The sequence below is a fragment of the Notolepis coatsorum genome (assembly GCF_963971535.1).
Source record: "Notolepis coatsorum genome assembly, chromosome: 13".
Classification (NCBI taxonomy): Eukaryota; Metazoa; Chordata; class Actinopteri; order Aulopiformes; family Paralepididae; genus Notolepis; species Notolepis coatsorum.
In genome coordinates this window covers 125734601-125755311 of record NC_140177.1, presented here as the reverse complement: position 1 = coordinate 125755311, position 20711 = coordinate 125734601, and the positions used below count along the sequence as shown (strand labels likewise).

Here is a 20711-nt window from a genome sequence, read left to right as displayed (position 1 = left end):
AGAATATGGCTTTTGGGCGCCAGATTTGGTCAGTCAAATTGATCATGTGTTACAGAGGTGTGTAATATGTTTGAAAAACAATATACGTAAGGGGATTAGTGTGTCACCAGGACATATCCCCACGCCCAATGGCCCAATGCGAGACCTTGTAATTGATTACATTGACATGATTAAGCCCATTATTCAGAAGAGATATATTCTTGTCGTTGTCTGTCGTTTTTCAAGGTGGGTGGAGGCGTGCGCCACCCGGCACAAGGATGCAGCATCTGTGGCTAAGTTCCTATGCCAAGAGGTAATTCCCCGTTTTGGTTTAATGGACAGAATTTCGTCGGACAATGGAAAAGAGTTTGTCGACAAAACTGTGCGTTTAATACTCCAACACTTAGGCATAAAACAGCGATTGGGGGCCGTTTATCATCCGCAGAGCCAGGGGTTGGTGGAACGCATGAACGGGACACTAAAAAACAAATTGGTAAAGATCTGTCAACACACAGGCTTGAATTGGCTAAGCGCTCTCCCGTTAGCTTTGATGGCTTGTCGTTCGAGCGAAATTCGCGGTCTGCGTCTGACACCGCACGAAATGATGCTAGGTCGCTGCATGGTAGTACCAGGTTTGCGCGCGACAGGCAAAGGTCCGAGTTTGGACATCCTGGACAACGACATGCGTGAGTACGTAAAATACATGTCAAAGATACACAAAAGTATTCTGGTTCATGTCTCCAGTAGACAGGAGCATGAAACCGGGGAGGAGGTGAATAGGCAGACTACACCTCAAATCATACCAGGCGACTACGTTTATGTCAAAGTATTTAGACGCAAGTGGTTTGGCGCGAGACGAGAAGGGCCATACAAAGTCGTTCGAGCCACCGAGAGGGCTTTACAAGTTGAAGGATCGCCTATGTGGTTTCACGTTACTCATTGTGTAAAAGCAACCAATACGGACCAAGAATGGGAACCTGAACCACAAGACCTTGACGGTAAAACCGGGGCGTCGCAACCGTTACACGAAGGCGAAGTGAAGGCGGCGCTAACCCCAAACGATGGGGAAGACCCGGATGATTATGGCGAGCCAGACCGAGGGGGCCACGATTGGCCACCAGTAGAAGATGAAGGTTTTTTACAGGAACCAGACAGAGGAGAAGATTATGAATTGGAACATAATAATTTCTCCTCTGTGGACTTGGAGAAGGTACCAGAAGAGCCAGAGGAACCAGTGCTTAGCACAAGCCCGGAACAAGATACTCGACCAAAACGAGTCATCCAGAAGCCTAAACGGTATACATAGGCGAAGGAAGGGATAGTGTAACTGATAGGCCTTGGAGAGGGCGTGTACATATTAATTTTTGATTTTTCATTAGCTGAGCTCTCTCCTTTTTTAGAAATGTTTAGATAGTAAATGCAATGTAAGGTCTTTTCTTTCAGAGTGAATTGCACAAAACAGACACATTTGGATAAAAAACACATAAAGTATAGTCTAAACCTGGTAATTGGTACGATCATCTTTTTGTATAAAGGGACGGACCTAGACTGAAGTGAAATTGATATAACTGATACATTGTGTATAACCTGCAAATGAGTGGAAATTGTTAAACGGTGTGAGTGAATAGAGAACTGTGTAAATAAAAATGGGTCCATAGTCGGTCAGTGGAGGAGGGAGTAATGTGGGTGTTGAAAGCAAATGATACTAACAAATATGGAAAATGAGTCAGAAGGATTCTGGAAAGGTTTGGCTCTGAGGTAATTAGGTTAAACAGTAAGGTTAAGGTAATTGTAAACAGTTTGTTTGAGAAATTACTAACATGTATCTTGGGGATCATTAATCCCCAAACCGGGGAAACTGTGGTAGATTTCCATTCAAACTGTATTTATTGTACTGTACACCTTGGATCTCAGAATGGCAGAAACACCGACAGGTAAAATGCATTCACTATTCTTCCTGGCTCCTCTGCCTCTATCAACAAAAGAAACGAGACATCGCTGATTTGAAAACGCAGCTGCGTGGCTCAAGACTCCTAAAAAGGGTGTTGAAACAGGCAGCTGCTGATTGAGTGAGAGATAGTCTCGTTTGAACTTCCTGGGAAAGTTAATAAACATGGGTGATTTTACAACCCAGTGCTCTAGGCAAATGGTCCAACCAAATTGAATACAAAGAAACTGCCTTGAGAGACGCCAGACAGTCTCTTCTGAACAAAGGATCAGTTGATCAAAGGACAGACCAGTTGAATCCACATCGTGACCTAATTCAGTGCAAAACGTCACGGTAGGGAGTTAGCCAATGAGAGCTGAGAATAAGTGTTCTCCAATAGGAACGCTCGAGGAGAGTTTTGGAAACGCCCGCTTGCCGTAAAATTAGAGGCGGAGCCTAAATTGGATATAACCAAAAACTCCTCGCCAGGAGAGACACACAACCAACCCAAAGACCCAGGAAGAAACAAACACACCCTTTTTCTCCACTAGAACCCAGCGAGGAGAAGAGATCGACGCAGGAGATCGAGACGCGAGAATGTTTATAGACAAGCCTTTTTATTGAGAATTTAGTCTGAATTTCTACGATCATCCGGCATATTGGATGCTTCTCGTAGGTTCATTGCACATATTTCTTTTTGTAACATCTGATTGAAATCTATTTTCATTAAAAACGGGTTCTTTTCAAACTGCTCAGATCTCGCTTCATTTCAAACGGCAGCGCCGTATTTTCTCTCTGGGAAAGCAGTAACCAGGTTAAAAACAGTGGTTATCTGCATTTGGCAAAGAGTGGATTCCAAGAGCTTGTAAAAAGGTTTAAATCACAACGCAGAAGTAGTAATAGGGAATTTAAGCTGGGAATCCACTTCAGCACCCGTAGAGGGGGGGGGGGGGGTCCTGTCATAATCACAGCAAGAGCGTTCTTTACTCCTCCTCATTCCCCCCTCACATTCACCACACGCCCTCCTCACTCCTCTTCATCCTCCCTTCCATCCACCACGGAAGCCTCACGCCCATATATGGTCAGCACCCCTTCACCCCCTGTCACTCAACTCAGCTGCACCTTATCCCCTGATTCGCACGGTCAGGCACCTCACTCCTCACAGCTGTAACCCATCCCGTTGATGAAGACCCTACTTCTACCGGACGACGCTTACCAGAAGTCGTCATGGTGTTAGTATCATTACCTAGGTACGACGCCTCAGTCCGAAGACCTGCTAGACATTGATTATTGCCTGTTCTAACTTTCCTCTCTTGTGCCCAGGACCTCCGTGCCAGCGTGCCCGTCTGGACCCCCCTGGAGCTTACCAAGGAGTTCCTGCTCCCTCTCTCGACACGGACCCGTGTCTTCCGTCCGCAGTAGCACTGGAGTGCACCTGCTCCCTTTACCCCCAAGAACATTCCAATTCATATCTGTTGTACATTTCTGGATGTAACTCTTGCCTACTTGGGAATACTATTAAACAACCTGAAACGCTCCATTCTCTCCTCTCCTGTGTTCAGCGATTGGGCTCTGCTTAAAACCCATTCTCACACTGATGACTTGTCGTATAGAACTTGTAAGTCGCTTTGGATAAAAGCTTCAGCTAAATGACTAAATGTAAATGTTATTGATTGATTGAAAACTTTATTAACAGATTGCAGAATGGGTACAGTACAGTACAGCTCAATACATACAATTGTTAAGGGGATGCAGACCAGAGACTTTCGTCTTGTTTACATCAGGGTCCCCCGTTTTCAATTCATCATAACATATATGACACACGACATACAGATAGACAGTACTGCTATATCTATACATTTATGACATACCAGATTTGCAAATACAGTACTGTTTGTGATACAAAGAGTCCAGAAAAGAGAGTATACATTTGACGTAAAAACTGTACATTGGAGGAGGTTGGGTAGGTGGGGTGGGGTTGGATGGGTGGGGGAACTGTACATTGGAGGTGGTTGGGTGGATGGGGTGGGGGGTTGGGTAGGGGACACTGTACATTGGAATATTGACATGCTTGTTTTATATGTAACTGTATGCCATAGAATCAAACCATAAACAAAGTGGCCCATTGGGATGCTAGATCCTAATGTGAAAAACTGATTTTATATGTCTGCACTTTTTTCTGCTGTAAAGCACTTTGAGCTGCAATTCTGTATGAAAGGTGCTATACAAATAAAGTTATTATTATTATAACAAAGACGCATCTGTTTCAGTGGAGGCTGGCGAGGCAACTGGACAGTACCACCACTTGTATCATCCACTCTTTACAGATAGATACCAGTTTCCTCTCTGTACGTTCAGTAGAAAGCTATCTGGCTGCACGTTAGCCTAGCTTAGCACAATGAATGGAAGCGGACATCGCCCGTTAGCCTAGGCATTGTCCAACTAGCACCTCTCCTGAAGGCTAACCGGCCATGTCCACTTCCATTCATTGTGCTAAGCTAGGCTAACATGCAGCCAGATAGCTTTCTACTGAACGCACAGAGGGGGAACTGGTATCTATCTTCTTGTCTCTCTCTGGAGAAGACTGTAAGCTAATATCCCAAAATGTTGGTGTTCCTTTAAGACTAGTTAAATCCATGCGACGCCACTTCGTATATATGACACTGTGTCTTTGTTGCTACACTATCACTAAATCTAGACGTATAACCATTTTTAGATGCAAAGCACAGACAATGTCACAAACTCACTTGCGGTTAGCCACTCTCTCGCTGCCTCAGTGACGGCTTGCATGCATGGCATTTTGTGTCGAGACTCGAGACCAATTCAATCTGTGCAAGAATGCTTTACATCCATGAGTTTCCTTTTTAGAATGTAAAGTATGTCATGTAAAATGTAAAACTAACAGTATTTGTATTGCCCTTTTCCATTTAATGTGCAAGACAAGAATAAAGACAATTGCAAAACCATGTATTTTATTACTGTTATTTTCGCATGGTACAAAACCTTTTAATATGCTCAGAGGTTTGAGTGCAAATCTCTTCAATGCATGAATGGAATTACCTTTCATCTCTCTTCGGATCGATATCATTCTAGCAGTTTCAGTCATAGACAAATATAAAGGCTAGATGACTCACCAGCGCTGCTGGCCAATGGAGACCGACGTTGCCGCATGGCGGCCATCTTGCTACAGGCAGCACGCCCACTCATAACATGAATGTCTATGGTGCATGTACTATTGAAATAACCATAGCTTGCTAAATCTTCAACCGATTTTCAAACGGTTTGGTTTGTTATAAACATCAGAGATGTAGTTATCATACTGCATACTTATAATTGACTTTATATGAAAATAATTTCAACATGTCCAAGCATCCTGAATCATAGCCACGTTAACACTTTCTCCGCCAGAAACGTCATACAACGGGTTTCAAGTTCATGCGAATTCTGCCAGATCACGGCGTACAACGTTATTCTGATCATATTTCATATTTTCGCCGTGGTATTCATATTTCACTCACGGAGCCTTGTCAGATGCTGTCTGAGCCAGCACAACTCTGCAACGCTTCAATACTGCCACCTGGTGGCTGATCGGCGAGTTGCCAAACCGGATATGATCGTTGGAGCTCGGTCCGTCCCCTAAATCGTTTATCGTCGCGGGACTCAAGACACACACCGTGGATATGGATCGTTGCCATAACTCAATAATTGACATGATTTGGGCGTATATTAGTATTATACAAACTGGAAATGGATCGCCTCGATCCCCATCACATAACTGGGATCTGTTTGCTCCAGTATCATCCCCCATCGCTAAGAGGAAGCTGCCGTGAGTTTCAGCGTTTCTGATTATTATTATCCATACAAACTGCTCTGATCTATAGATCACCCATACTACATGAAGCATTTAACGACGATCACGGAATTATAAACGACCCCCCCCCCCCGTTCACCCGCGCATGATCAGTCATAACGTTTAGGACCATGTACAGTTGAAATGTTTAATATAGCGTCAATCGGGCGGCTACGTGGCGTAGTGGGCAAGGCGCTCGCCACGAAATGCTGGAGACGCTGGGCTCGTCAGTTCGAGCCCAGCGCTCCACATTTGCTTTCAGTTTAGCTGGTCGTCCGTACTAATACACATTGGCCGTATTAGGGGGTGGGAAACTGATGGGTGGGGATCGGGCGTTGTGGACAGCGACTCCTACAGGTCGGTTGGTGCGCCTGCGCAGTAGAATCAGGAAGTGTCGGGGGCAGCGTGAGCCTCCCACGCGTTACTCCTCGCCACTGAGAGATCGAGCTGCGCAGGTGAAAAGATGCGACTGCTGTTACCTCAAGTACCGGAGGGGACTTGTGCTATGTATGACTTAGTCCACATTGCAGCCGGCTTGTGGGAGGCAAGAAACAGCGTCCGTGACAGGGGAGGATTGAATTGGATGATACGAAATTGGGATGGGAGAAAATATAGAAAATGGGCGAAAGTGGACCAAAAAAAATATATATAGCGTCAATCGGTATCAAATGGCATTTGATAATCTAATATATGCCTATCTCACGTTCTAGGAATTACTGCAGAAAACGATAAAAACATATTTATACTCTAGACGGTATTTTCGTATGAATGTGTGAATAAAAAAGTAAAACGTTCCTACATCCTGAACGATAGATAATCGATGTTGAATGGGCCATAGTAATGTCAATTTAGCAATACGATTAAAAAAGTTATAGCCCTGCAAATAAGGCATCTCCATAGACTTACAGTGCTGGCAGTGATCAAACATCGATGGATATAAGCGTGGCAGGGAATGTGTTAATAACTTTTGTAATCAACCAAACTGTAAATCGGTTGAAAATTTTGCAAGCTATGGTTATTTTAAATAGTACACGCGCCATGGACATTCATGTTATGAGTGGGCGTGCTGGCTGTGACAAGATGGCCGCCGGTGAACTACGCTGGAGGTACGCCTTGCACCATCTAGTTATATATATCTATGGTTTCAGTCACTAAAGCACGTGCCACAGGTTTGCATCAGGGCGTCCGATGTGAAACCAGTTTACCTTCATCTTATGCCATCACAAGATCAAACCCACAGATTCTCGGTCAGTAGAACTAATCTCAGGAGGTTTATGAAAATGGGTCCTGTACCTTATAAAGCTGTATACTGTGTAGTCAGGATCCCAGGAAAATCACTAGTTCATTTTTTTAAATGTTTAAAGAGCCCTTATTGAGCACCCATTTCTGGTGCAGTGCCTTCCAGCTTGAAGTGGTTCATCTCGATTCACGACTACTGCCTCTGCGTGTGCAGTAAAACAAACAACTTATAAAAGAGAAGAAAGCATACCGTCGAGTAGAAATAACCCATTGTGTCTGACGAGCAATTAAATAATGCACTCTCTGCCCTATTTTGACAGATTTCCATCAATGGCAACACAAGCTTGCCGCTCACAATATTCAAGAACTTACTCAGTCCTAACACAAAACATTTCTCATTCACACTATGTATCTATCTCAAACCATTTATTATATTAGGTATAGAACACTTGTTTATATTCCCCCCTCTCTACCAATCACATGAAGTATGTTTAATGCCCCTCCCTCGTCTTATACCCATCAATCCCTTCCTGCGGTGCCAGCTACACTTCTATAAAAGTGGGCAACGAACATGGGGTCCCGCTCTTCTAGAATATGTAGGAAATTGTTCCTTTCCTCCTCACTCCAAGACTCAAACCACTGGGTCCAGAGGCGCAGCTGGCATTCAAAGATGTTCGGTGGTCTGTCTTTCACCTATAGACACAATACAGAAGGAAGACAGCTTTAGATGGTACTGTCTGTCTTTCACCTATAGACACAATACAGAAGGAAGAGCAGCTTTAGATGGTACTGTCTGTCTTTCACCTATAGACACAATACAGAAGGAAGACAGCTTTAGATGGTACTGTCTGTCTTTCACCTATATAGACACAATACAGAAGGAAGAGCAGCTTTAGATGGTACAGGTGGTCTGTCTTTCACCTATAGACACAATACAGAAGGAAGAGCAGCTTTAGAGGGTACAGGTGGTCTGTCTTTCACCTATATAGACACAATACAGAAGGAAGAGCAGCTTTAGATGGTACAGGTGGTCTGTCTTTCACCTATAGACACAATACAGAAGGAAGAGCAGCTTTAGAGGGTACAGGTGGTCTGCCTTTCACCTATATAGACACAATACAGAAGGAAGAGCAGCTTTAGAGGGTACAGGTGGTCTGCCTTTCACCTATAGACACAATACAGAAGGAAGAGCAGCTTTAGATGGTACAGGTGGTCTGTCTTTCACCTATAGACACAATACAGAAGGAAGAGCAGCTTTAGATGGTACAGGTGGTCTGTCTTTCACCTATATAGACACAATACAGAAGGAAGAGCAGCTTTAGAGGGTACAGGTGGTCTGTCTTTCACCTATAGACACAATACAGAAGGAAGAGCAGCTTTAGATGGTACAGGTGGTCTGTCTTTCACCTATAGACACAATACAGAAGGAAGAGCAGCTTTAGAGGGTACAGGTGGTCTGTCTTTCACCTATAGACACAATAGGGAGGTGTAGTCTGACATTGCTTTGGACCGCCCGCGAGGTCCACCCGTATAGGGATTTATCATTGGGAAAATGGATTATCTCGGCTATTGTAACCATTCTGCCTCATGAACATTGGAAAGCTTTCCATTTTTGCACAACATATATATATTGAAATTCTTTATTTGGAATTACCCCTTGAGATGAACCATCTCGTTTTCAAGGGGGTCCACAGCTTACAAAATACATAAATTATTATGTATTAAACATAACAAAACAAAAGAAACAAACAAAAACCAAACACAAAACAAGATACAATTTATAATAAACAGGTTCAAACAACATCAAACAAGAGGAACATAAGACAAACAAACAACAAAACAGAGCACATATTCAAGTGATTGCTTCAAAGATCTGTTATACAATTATTGGTGGAAACATGAACAAGTAATCTCAAGGTGAGAGGACAGCGCAGTTTTAAACAGTTGTGAGGATGTTATAGCTCGAATATGAACTGGAAGATTATTCCAGTCAGATGGACCTTTGAACATGAATGATTTTTTGCCAACTGAGGTAGTTACATTTGTTGGAACTTTAAAAAAAGAAATAGCTGTGCACAGTGTCTCAGTTGATGTCTAGAGGTGAAAGGGTCCATATACTGTTTGAGATATTGCGGATAATTGAAGTGAATACATTTAAAAATGAACTGTAACCAGTGCTGCTGTCGTCTTACTGTGGGAGCTGGCAAATTAAGGTTTTCATACATGGTGCAGTGGTGTGTCAAATATGGGCAGCCAAGAGCAAATCTGCATAGACGGTTGAATAGTGTGTTTAGTGGAAGAAGGTTGGTTTTAGATGCAGTTTGGTAAACTATGTCAGCGTAATCCATGATGGGTAAAATTAGTTGATGAACCAGTTTCTTTCTGACAGGGAGTGTGAAACATTTTCTGTTGCGGTAGAGAACACCAGCACTAAAGTTGACTTTTCTAACAATATTATCAATGTGACATTTATATGAGAGTTCTGAATCAAGCCATAGACCAAGGTATTTAATATGATCAACTCTATGCAGTTGTGTACCGTCCAGACAAGCGATATTAAATGATTGATTAATGGTTTTGGATGCAAGATTACGGGGGGGTCCCAAAGAGCATAGTATTAGTTTTAGTTTTGTTGATTAGAAGTTTATTAGCCGAGAGCCATGAGTTCCCTTCTATCACTAACATTATTGTTTAAGCATTTTTGGTTGAAATAAAATTCTGCAATAATTTTTTATGATTAATTGCGAATATTTTCATGTTGAGCTATAGATTGTGGATGAATATTATGCACAGAGAGGTACACCATTTAAATGTTCATGCTTTATTTGTTTTAAACAAGACAATTTAGAAATGGGCAATTTTGCGAGGTGGACCGGCCGGAAACAGCAATGACGTAACCACTACACCTGCCTATACAGAAGGTAGAGCAGCTTTAGAGGGTACAGGTGGTCTGTCTTTCACCTATATAGACACAATACAGAAGGTAGAGCAGCTTTAGAGGGTACAGGTGGTCTGTCTTTCACCTATATAGACACAATACAGAAGGTAGAGCAGCTTTAGATGGTACAGGTGGTCTGTCTTTCACCTATATAGACACAATACAGAAGGAAGAGCAGCTTTAGAGGGTACAGGTGGTCTGTCTTTCACCTATAGACACAATACAGAAGGTAGAGCAGCTTTAGAGGGTACAGGTGGTCTGTCTTTCACCTATATAGACACAATACAGAAGGTAGAGCAGCTTTAGATGGTACAGGTGGTCTGTCTTTCACCTATAGACACAATACAGAAGGTAGAGCAGCTTTAGATGGTACAGGTGGTCTGTCTTTCACCTATATAGACACAATACAGAAGGTAGAGCAGCTTTAGATGGTACAGGTGGTCTGTCTTTCACCTATAGACACAATACAGAAGGTAGAGCAGCTTTAGATGGTACAGGTGGTCTGTCTTTCACCTATATAGACACAATACAGAAGGTAGAGCAGCTTTAGAGGGTACAGGTGGTCTGTCTTTCACCTATATAGACACAATACAGAAGGTAGAGCAGCTTTAGAGGGTACAGGTGGTCTGTCTTTCACCTATAGACACAATACAGAAGGTAGAGCAGCTTTAGATGGTACAGGTGGTCTGTCTTTCACCTATAGACACAATACAGAAGGTAGAGCAGCTTTAGATGGTACAGGTGGTCTGTCTTTCACCTATATAGACACAATACAGAAGGTAGAGCAGCTTTAGATGGTACAGGTGGTCTGTCTTTCACCTATATAGACACAATACAGAAGGAAGAGCAGCTTTAGATGGTACAGGTGGTCTGTCTTTCACCTATATAGACACAATACAGAAGGTAGAGCAGCTTTAGAGGGTACAGGTGGTCTGTCTTTCACCTATATAGACACAATACAGAAGGTAGAGCAGCTTTAGATGGTACAGGTGGTCTGTCTTTCACCTATATAGACACAATACAGAAGGTAGAGCAGCTTTAGAGGGTACAGGTGGCACAACAACAACAACAACAACAACAACAACAACAACAACAACAACAACAACAACAGCCTTTCAGGTTATGTGTTTATGATTTAAAAGTTGTACTTCACCAAAATAAACAATGTTGATTTGTTTTGCACATAATCTCACACACACATCCAAAAACTGTTTTGCACACATTCTGACAGTTATTGAGAGTAAATTAGTGATGTCATCGGAGACATTGAATCCTTGTGTTGTGTTAATTACAGCTCAATTAAATGATAAGGTAGCAGTCCCTGTAAGACAAGATATTGCTATTTTTTCATCTACATCATTTAATTGAGCTGTAATTAACACAACACACAGAGTCAATGTCCCAGATGACATCACTGGTGGCCATATTCATATTCACTCAATAACTGTCAAACGAATTGAATGTGTGCAAGACTGTTTAGAGTTTTTGGATGTGTGATTGATTGAACATTTTATTAACAGATTGCAGAATGGGTACAATACAGTACGGCTGAATACACACACATGTTAAGGGGATGCAGACCAGAGAAAGACTTTCGTCTTGTTTACATCAGGGTCCCCCATTTTAAATTCATAACATTTATGACATACACGACATACAGTATGCTACAGTACTGTTACATCCAGACATTTATGACATACAAGATATACAAATATACAGTACTGTTTATTTACAGAGAGTTTTTCTAAAAGAGAATATATACATTTGAGGGGGAGGGAACTGTACATTAGGGGGGTTGGGTGTGAGATTATATGCAAAATAAATCGGCATTGTTTTTTTTGTTTTTTGAAGTGCCACTTTAAGATTTAGATGTAGACTACCTGTAGAGTATTGAGGGATTCCAGGAGTGTACAGACTTTCCCAGGAACAGCTTTGCCCAGCAGGTCCTGCAGAAAGCGCTCCCTCTGGCTGCCGCTCCATCCCAGGAACCAGCTCAGGACACATCTCTGCTCCTGGACAGTTACATACGAGAGGGGCGATGGCTCTCCACCTGACACCGAATTCAGAGAGGCACAGGACAGGTTCTCGAGACTTAGAGGCTCTGAACCCTGGGGAACTGATGGAAAGTCTGAGAGTCTTGGTGGGGTGCAGCTGGCCCAAAGGGTCGCAGCGCTCGCCGCTCCCAGTGTTGGACCTCTGATGTTGGAATAGTGGCTGCTGGACAAACTGTCTGATGTGGTCGTCATCATGTCAGGGGGCTCTTGGTGGTGATTGTTTGAGCCTTGGTTGACATGACAGAACCACGACATCTTTAGGAAAAGAAGACCACCATGTTAATTTGAGAGCAGTAACAGTGTCTATCTGTATGTCATATATGTTATGATGAATTGAAAATGGGGGACCCTGATGTAAACAAGACGAAAGTCTTTCTCTGGTCTGCATCCCCTTAACAATTGTATGTATTGAGCTGTACTGTACCCATTCTGCAATCTGTTAATAAAGTTTTCAATCAATCAATCAAAACATTGCAAGCTATTGCTAAGTACAAAATCCTTGATGCCTTCAATTTGGCTAGTAGTAGCTATATTTCATTTCCTCGCTATATCTAACGTTAGACAAACCAGGAAAGTCTGGTGTAGCTAGCTGACGTTAGCTAGGCATAAAATAAGCCAAGTAACGTACAACCTCGCTACGATCTGAACCAGAAGTTAAAAAATAAAAAAAATAAAAAAGCAATACCATATTTTCATCGTTTCTGATAAGCATGATTTCCCCACCTTTTCTGAATGTCAGTCACCTTATTATCGTCATAACTGAGCAGAAGCGGTGTAATCTCTTGTGTAGATTAGGTAGCCAAAGCTGGTGGTTAGCTTCTGCATACATACACAGGACGAGTACCGTGCGTGTTGTGCAGGCGGGAAGCGGGAATACTTTCGACAACAAATGTTTGTTTCCGCGTTCGAGTTTTGCGCTCTGATTGGCCAGGTCATGTGACATGTGCGCCAATCGTGGGACAGCAAGTTCTGCGCCTATTTCCGGGTCTCAGCCTGCAAACCATAGATATATATATCTATGCTGCAAACTACCTGGCGTTCTATCGCCATGCTCTAAGACAAACTCTAACCTTAACCAACTTCGAAAGAGCGCCTAAGCTTAACCGCGTCTATACAAATAGTAGCTCTAGTTCTGCAGACCCCTCTCTGATTGGTTGAGCTCCATTTCTGCAGCCCCCTCTCTGATTGGTTGAGCTCCATTTCTGCAGCCCCCTCTCTGATTGGTTGAGCTCCATTTCTGCAGCCCCCTCTCTGATTGGTTGAGCGAAGCCCCTCGCGCGTAAGGTTATCGAGGTGCTTTGATGTGCTTATCGCGGAATCCGCCATGATTTTCATTCAGCGCTTCAGCTCACCTGGCAGAGCAGCGGTCCTGCGGTCCTGTGCTCCGTTGTTGACGAGTTCGAATCCCATCAAATCTTTTTTTTTAACGTGATTTTTTTTTTAACGTGTATTCTTTCGCCGGTTAAGGTTAGGCATTGTTTCGGAGTTGGTTAAGGTTAGAACGGTTAAGTTTAGGCGCTGTTAAGGAGCTGGTTAAGGTTAGAGTTTGTCTTAGAGAATGGCAATATTCTTTCTATGGTTAAGGTTAGGCATGGTTAAGGTTAAGGTTAAGGTTAGGCATTGTTTCGGAGTTGGTTAAGGTTAGAACGGTTAAGTTTAGGCGCTGTTAAGGAGCTGGTTAAGGTTAGAGTTTGTCAGAATGGCAATAGACAGCCTATTTCCGCACGACAGCTCCCAGCAGAGGGGCTGCAGAAATGGAGCTCAACCAATCAGAAAGGGGTCTGCAGAACTAGAGCTACTATTTGCGGTCCCACGATTGGGCGTACATGTCACATGACCAGAATGACCTGGCCAATCAGAGACGCGGAAACAAACATTTGTTGTCTAAAGTATTCAGGCGGCCGGCGATCATGCCTGCGCATATATTGTGCAAAACATTTTCTTTTTATGAAATGATTCTATAACACCAAAAACGACCTAAAAATATTTCATGGTATGATAAATGTATCTTTGTATATATTTTTTAATCATGTAACGATATGTTATTTTATACTTTTTTATAGTTGTCTTTTTTATAGTTGTTTTATTTCATTTCAATTATTTTAACGATGCAATACAAAATAGATACAATTAAACAAGTATGTGAACAAGTATGTGGATAAACATAAACATATGCAAATATATTACAAACCAATAAACACAAAGAAAACACAAAGCATGAATGAATGAATGAAAACTTTATTTAACAGATTGCAGAATGGGTACAATACAGTACGGCTCAATACACACAATTGTTAAGGGGATGCAGACCAGAGAAAGACGTTTGTCTTGTTTACATCAGGGTCCCCCATTTTCAATTCATATAGACATTTATGACATACACAACATACATGACATTTATGGCATAGGGACATATAGGTGTTTAGTACTGATACATTTGTGACATAAACGGTATTCAAATATACAGTACTGTTACCCCTAGATCCTGACAGAGTATATACATATGATGGGGAGGGGACTGTACATTAGGAGGGGGTGGGTGGGGTGGGTGGGAGAGAAATATACATACGGCGGGGAGGGAATAATATACATGCGGTGGGGAGGAGATTGTCTATTAGGAGGTGGTGGGGGTTTTGGGCATTTACGGTGGCCAGTTTCGAATTGCAGCCTCCCGTAGGTGCTCTTTAAGAGCGGTTTTGAATGTGGGTAGGGATTCACATTCCTTTACAGCTTTGGGTAGGGCGTTCCACATTGATGTGGCATAATTGCGAAACGTGTTTAGTCCCTTGTTTGAGCCGAATCTGGGTTTAACATGATTTGTTGAGCTTCCTCTGGTGTAGTGGTTGTGGTATTCACTGACCTTTGGGAAGTATTTTGACATGTACATGGGTACCGTAGTCGTATAGTGTATCTTGTAGACCAGGCCCATTGCAAGTTGCTGTACTCTGTCGTCTACTCTAAGCCATCCTAGGTTGTCAAAGTGGGCAGGGGTGAGGTGGCTTCTGGGGGTAAGGTCAAGTAGTAGTCTGACCAGTTTGTTTTGTGATGTTTGTAATCTTGTTTTAAGTGCCTTTGAGGTGCTTTGATACCATGAGGTGCACGCATAGTCGTAGTACCCTTGAATGAGTGCTCCTGCCAGAGTCTTCAGGGTATTCTTGTTTACCAGAGAGGAGATCCGGTACAAGAATCTAGTTCGTTGGTTGACTTTTTTTATTACATTGGATGCCATTTTGTGACACCTGATGAATCGAAAATAAATTATATGAAAACATTAAATTGGGAGCACAGTCTCACAGTCTTAATTGCTTTTTTGCTGAAGTTATTGTATTTATTTATTACAATTGTTTCATGTTGTAGTGTGGGTTCTCCCACACTATTGTAATCTATACTATTATTTATTTATTCTTTATTATTCCGATTTTTGTCCGCTAACTCCTCCCAGAGCCTTCGCACCACATACACGTGTAAGTAAGGTATCAAAACGACCGGCTTGGTCCAACTCGAGTTGCTATTACTTTTCGGAAAGTTTCACCGCACCGTTTGGCTACAATGGGGGACCCTGATGTAAACAAGACGAAAGTCTTTCTCTGGTCTGCATCCCCTTAACAATTGTATGTATTGAGCTGTACTGTACTGTACCCATTCTGCAATCTGTTAATAAAGTTTTCAATCAATCAATTCAATCAATCGACTTTAAACGGGAAAATTCGGTCCATAAAGAATGAATGGCACAGTGTGATGTCACAGTATGATGTCATAATAGTACATTCTAGAACATTTGTGATGTCACAGTATGATGTCATAATAGTACATTCTAGAACATTTGTGATGTCACCATATGATGTCATAATAGACCATTCTAGAACATTTGTGATGTCACAGTATGATGTCATAATAGACCATTCTAGAACATTTGTGTATCTATTCAACAATTCATAGACCCTCTCCTGTTGGCCTGCGGTGCACAAAATTTTCTTTTTCTTTATTGTACACAACCCATTATACAATATATACACACAGACACATAATAAAAACCAAAAATACAAAAGACCACAAAAAACAAAGATTCCATGTGACATTGCGTGTTGTTTGATAGCAGGGGGGAAGTCATTATTATTATTATTATAGCAGGGGGGAAGTCATTATTATTATTATTATTATTATTATTATTATTATAGCAGGGGGGGAATTATTATTATTATAGCAGGGGGGAAGTTATTATTATTATAGCAGGGGGAAGTTATTATTATAGCAGGGGGAAGTTATTATTATTATTATTATAGCAGGGGGAAGTTATTATTATTATAGCAGGGGGAAGTTATTATTATTATAGCAGGGGGAAGTTATTATTATTATAGCAGGGGGAAGTTATTATTATTATAGCATGGGGGAAGTTGTTATTATTATTATAGCAGGGGGAAGTTATTATTATAGCAGGGGGAAGTTATTATTATTATTATTATAGCAGGGGGAAGTTATTATTATTATAGCAGGGGGAAGTTATTATTATTATAGCAGGGGGAAGTTATTATTATTATAGCAGGGGGAAGTTATTATTATTATAGCAGGGGGAAGTTATTATTATTATAGCATGGGGGAAGTTATTATTATTATTATAGCAGGGGGAAGTTATTATTATTATAGCAGGGGGAAGTTATTATTATAGCAGGGGGAAGTTATTATTATTATTATTATAGCAGGGGGAAGTTATTATTATAGCAGGGGGAAGTTATTATTATTATTATTATAGCAGGGGGAAGTTATTATTATTATAGCAGGGGGAAGTTATTATTATTATAGCAGGGGGAAGTTATTATTATTATAGCAGGGGGAAGTCATTATTATTATAGCATGGGGGAAGTTGTTATTATTATTATAGCAGGGGGAAGTTATTATTATTATTATTATAGCAGGGGGGAGTTATTATTATAGCAGGGGGGAGTTATTATTATAGCAGGGGGGAGTTATTATTATAGCAGGGGGGAAGTGATTCTCCGTGACGTCACTGGTGAAGGAAGGCGTTGCTCGTCGCTCTCGCTGCGAACGAACGAAATGGCGGACCTCGAAGACGTGACGCTGGACGGGAGACCGCTCCACTCGCTTCGGGTAGCGGACTTAAAACTCGCGCTGGAGGAGCGAGGGCTCCAGAAAAGCGGACAGAAAAATGCACTTATTAAAAGGCTCAAAGGGGTAAGTTGGTCCCGAATCATCGCAGCTAAACGCAAAGCTAGATCAGACTGAAGAGTCGTCGGGCTGATGCTCGGGGATCTCGAAGGCCGAAGACGAGCAGCCTGCTGCTTAACGGCGCTAGCTAGCATAGTTGTTACTAGCTAACGTTAGCTTAGCATAAATGTGTTTTAGTGTCTGCAGCATTGCACACTGGGCGACGTTCTATCGTGCGAAAAAAAGTTGCATCCATAGCGAGATTTAGAGCGAACTAAAGTAGTCGCCTATCTGAAAGTATTCCGCCGGCTAGCTCGCACAGCTAGTGTGTGGAGCCGCCGCGGTGTTGATGATGGAGGCTCTGCTCTGCTCCACATTGTTGCTGCTGCACGAGTGGAGGGGGAGGCTGGGAGGCTAACGCTCCACTAGTCGGTAGCTCGCCTCCTCCGTTAGTTAGTTAGTTAGTTAGCACTGTGTACACACGGACGGTAGTCAAACCAAGCTGCCGCTCGTTGACGTCCCTAGCTAACCTAACTTATTTCAATGCAGTTATTCTATAAACAGCACCGGTATATAGAACTGTTGTGGGGGGTCACCATACACCTGATTAGTCACATGAATAGTTTCAAGCATACACGCCGTGTGGGAGCTTCCCGTGTGAATTGGTTTGTTTACATAGGAATAGTTGTCCCTGGTCTTCAGGTCTGCTCTTTGCCTTTGTCACCAAACACACCACAGTTACTATAATAATGGCGCTACGTTTCGTGATGCGAATTGTACAGAAAACCACTTGTTGATTAATAATGCATCACACGTCGATTCATCATCAAATCAAATTTATTTATAAGGCCCCCTAGAATGTGACATTTATTTATTTGTACATGGAAATACCACAGTTCAACAGTACATATTCATATAATTCACCAAATTCCATGGCCAAAAGGAACAGGAAGAAGAAAAATTCTTATACCTGCCCCTACACACATACAGCACATGATAGACTTATTGCGTAAAACCAAACAGAATATACCCATTTTGCAAAAATGGAAACATCAACACAACCAAATTAAATAAACATAAATAAACCCATTTTGTGTATCAGTCAAACTACATATTTAGGTTCATTCATTTACATTATGTTGTCAACTAACTCCACACCACTGATCAAGATCACTTTTATTGACTTTCATCACCCTGTAACCTAATGGCCTAGTCTACATTTCCCATTTGATTTCCTATAGTATATGGACACCAGGCCATGAACATTGAACCAAAAATACTGTAATCACATTTTCTCATATATACCTGTCCTGTAGCGTTGCATGCTCATGATAGAAAATAATTATTGCAATTATTTTGCTTGATTAACTGAAACAGAATTTACCTACAATTACTAATACTACCTATTCTGTGGTGCCTTTCCGGGGTGTTGGTCATTCTTGTAAACCCTTTGTTGCACAGTGTTGATCAAAGTCGTGTCTTTTGATAAATAAAATATGATACCTTGGTTGGTCTCTATTTGCCTCTTGATTGCTTGCGAAAAACAGGGATGTGTTGCACAGTAAACCTGTGTTAGTTGTCTGTTACAGATGGACGACCAGGACGCCTGAATACTTTTACCAACGGATTTCCAGTTCTGCGCTCTGATTGGCCACTGACGTCTCTGGTCGCGCCAGTCGTGTGACGGCAAGTTCTGCCACCGGTTAAGCTTAGGCACTCTTTCGAAGTTGGTTAAGGTTAGTTTGTCTTAGAGCAGGGCGATAGAACGCCAGCCCTGATTCCAACTTCGAAAGAGTCGCCTAAGCTTAACCAGTGATAAACTAGGCGTTAGGTAGTTTGCAGCTGTTTGAGGCGGAAATGGGCGCGTCACGCGATTGGGCGCACATGACCCGAAATGTCAGTGATCAATCAGATCGCACCAGAAACATCAGTGGCCAATCAGATCGCAGAACGCGAACGCGGAAACTGGAAATCCGTTGGTAAAAGAATAGACGCGACCGGGACTTGGTGGCTTAGCTTTAGTCTTCATGCACTCATCTTAATGGCTGTGTTCAAGGTGGTTGAATAATGTGCACAATCATTTTGCACTATTTGCATGGTGTATTTGGTCTACATAAATACTTCTTCACCCAATATAATTCCAAATGTGACAATGGCCCTTTTGTAGGTACTAAAAGTTTTTTTTTTTTTATCCACTTTTTCTCCCATTTTTCTATATTTTCTCCCATCCCAATTTCGTATCATCCAATTCAACCCTCCCCTGTCACGAACGCTGTTTCTTGCCTCCCACAAGCCGGCTGCAGTGAGGACTAAGTCATACATAGCACAAGTCCCCTCCGGTACTTGAGGTAACAGCAGTCGCATCTTTTCACCTGCGCAGCTCGATCTATCAGTGTCGAGGAGTAACGCGTGGGAGGCTCACGCTGCCCCCGACACTTCCTGATTCTACTGCGCAGGCGCACCAACCGACTTGTAGGAGTCGCTTGTTCACAACGTTCGATCCCCACCCTTCAGTTTTTCCCTCCCCGTAATACGGCCAATGTGTATTACTGCGGACGACCAGCCAAACTGAAAAACAATGTGGAGAGCTGGATTCGAACACGCGAATCCTAGCGTCTCCACACTGGTGGCGAGTGCCTTAGACCACTACACCACCTAGCCGCCCAGGTACTAAAAGTTGTTAACCACTTTTCATGTCAAGAGACATTTCACTTTTTCTTTCCTAGCTTAATTTGAGGCTACCTGAAAAGGAGGACTGTGCTCAGCGGGAATACCGGCTGTGTTTAATCAGACATTCATTCCTGATAGCATAGTTTGCAACTTGCTTGAATAGCTTTAACTCTTACTCTTGACAAAATGGGAGTTTTACACCACTGGATGGCGAAGCAATGGGAAGAGCAGCCAGTTTCCTTTCGGTGAGCATATTAACTGATTGGACCGGCTCACGATCTTCAACGATAATTTCGGCATTTGGTCTATTTTCTCTTCTGGTGGGAACAGCCAGGCTCCTGCTCTTCTGGTGGGAACAGTCAGGCTCCTGCTCTTCTGGTGGGAACAGTCAGGCTCCTGCTCTTCTGGTGGTAACAGTAAGGCTGCCGTGGTATTGATTTTTTCCTTACCGCACAAATTTGCGAAGCTATTCAAACCGCAGCGGTTACCGCAAAAAAAAGAAGAAGTTTGAATGCATTTTTTTAGTAGTAGTCTATTCTTTATAGCATATAGCCTGCCTCTAGTCTAAATGTCTATCTTTAGAGGATGACTTTGCAGCATGAACATTGTTTGGGATTCGGCAAGCACGCATTCGTTATTGAAAGTGAAACACAGACAACATAGGCTACTGAACAGTGAACACTGTTTATTGACGCTTGCAGTGAGGTACAACGTGAGGCTCACTCGAGGTAGACTGTGGACGGGTCTGTTGAGGAGCTGAGGCGTGCGCCTCTCTCCCCTTCCCGTCGACCAAGAGTGAATACCTGTAGTCCCCAGGGCTCTGTCCCGACCGGTGTCTGGATCCCCCCCCGAAAGGATGGGTGAGCCGCGGCCGGGGAAGATCGGGCGAGC

General features: G+C 42.5%; 2 protein-coding genes across 3 annotated transcripts in view; one reads left to right on the top strand and one right to left on the bottom strand.

Moving 5' to 3' along the window:
• Window positions 1–4486: 4486 nt before the first annotated feature.
• cUnh14orf119 (chromosome Un C14orf119 homolog) lies at window positions 4487–12850 on the bottom strand. 2 transcript variants are annotated; one of them, XM_084328058.1, is made up of 3 exons: window positions 12731–12850; window positions 11814–12242; window positions 4487–7688 (listed from the first exon to the last, which is right to left on the bottom strand). In XM_084328058.1, exons 2-3 carry the CDS (start codon window positions 12240–12242, stop codon window positions 7515–7517), a joined length of 603 nt encoding a protein of 200 aa, XP_084184184.1. In that variant the 5' UTR covers window positions 12731–12850; the 3' UTR covers window positions 4487–7514. The 2 variants fall into 2 exon arrangements, with proteins under 2 accessions (XP_084184184.1, XP_084184183.1); XM_084328057.1 differs by having other exon boundaries at window positions 12711–12832.
• A 4189-nt stretch (window positions 12851–17039) lies between these two features.
• acin1a (apoptotic chromatin condensation inducer 1a) overlaps window positions 17040–20711 on the top strand; it is a gene marked incomplete at both ends in the record, with an annotated part of 83839 nt that continues 80167 nt past the window's right edge. The window contains one exon of the mRNA XM_084327797.1: window positions 17040–17177. Coding sequence (XP_084183923.1) covers window positions 17040–17177 — 138 coding nt within the window. The remainder of the gene's footprint in view (window positions 17178–20711) is intronic.

Excerpts from the sequence above, each read along its gene's own strand:
- cUnh14orf119 (XM_084328058.1), bottom strand. The coding sequence starts at position 12,242 with ATGTCGTGGTTCTGTCATGTCAACCAAGGCTCAAACAATCACCACCAA. Across the intron at positions 7,689-11,813 it reads AATCCCTCAATACTCTACAG|GTGAAAGACAGACCACCGAA; the intron begins GTAGTCTACATC and ends TTGTGTCTATAG.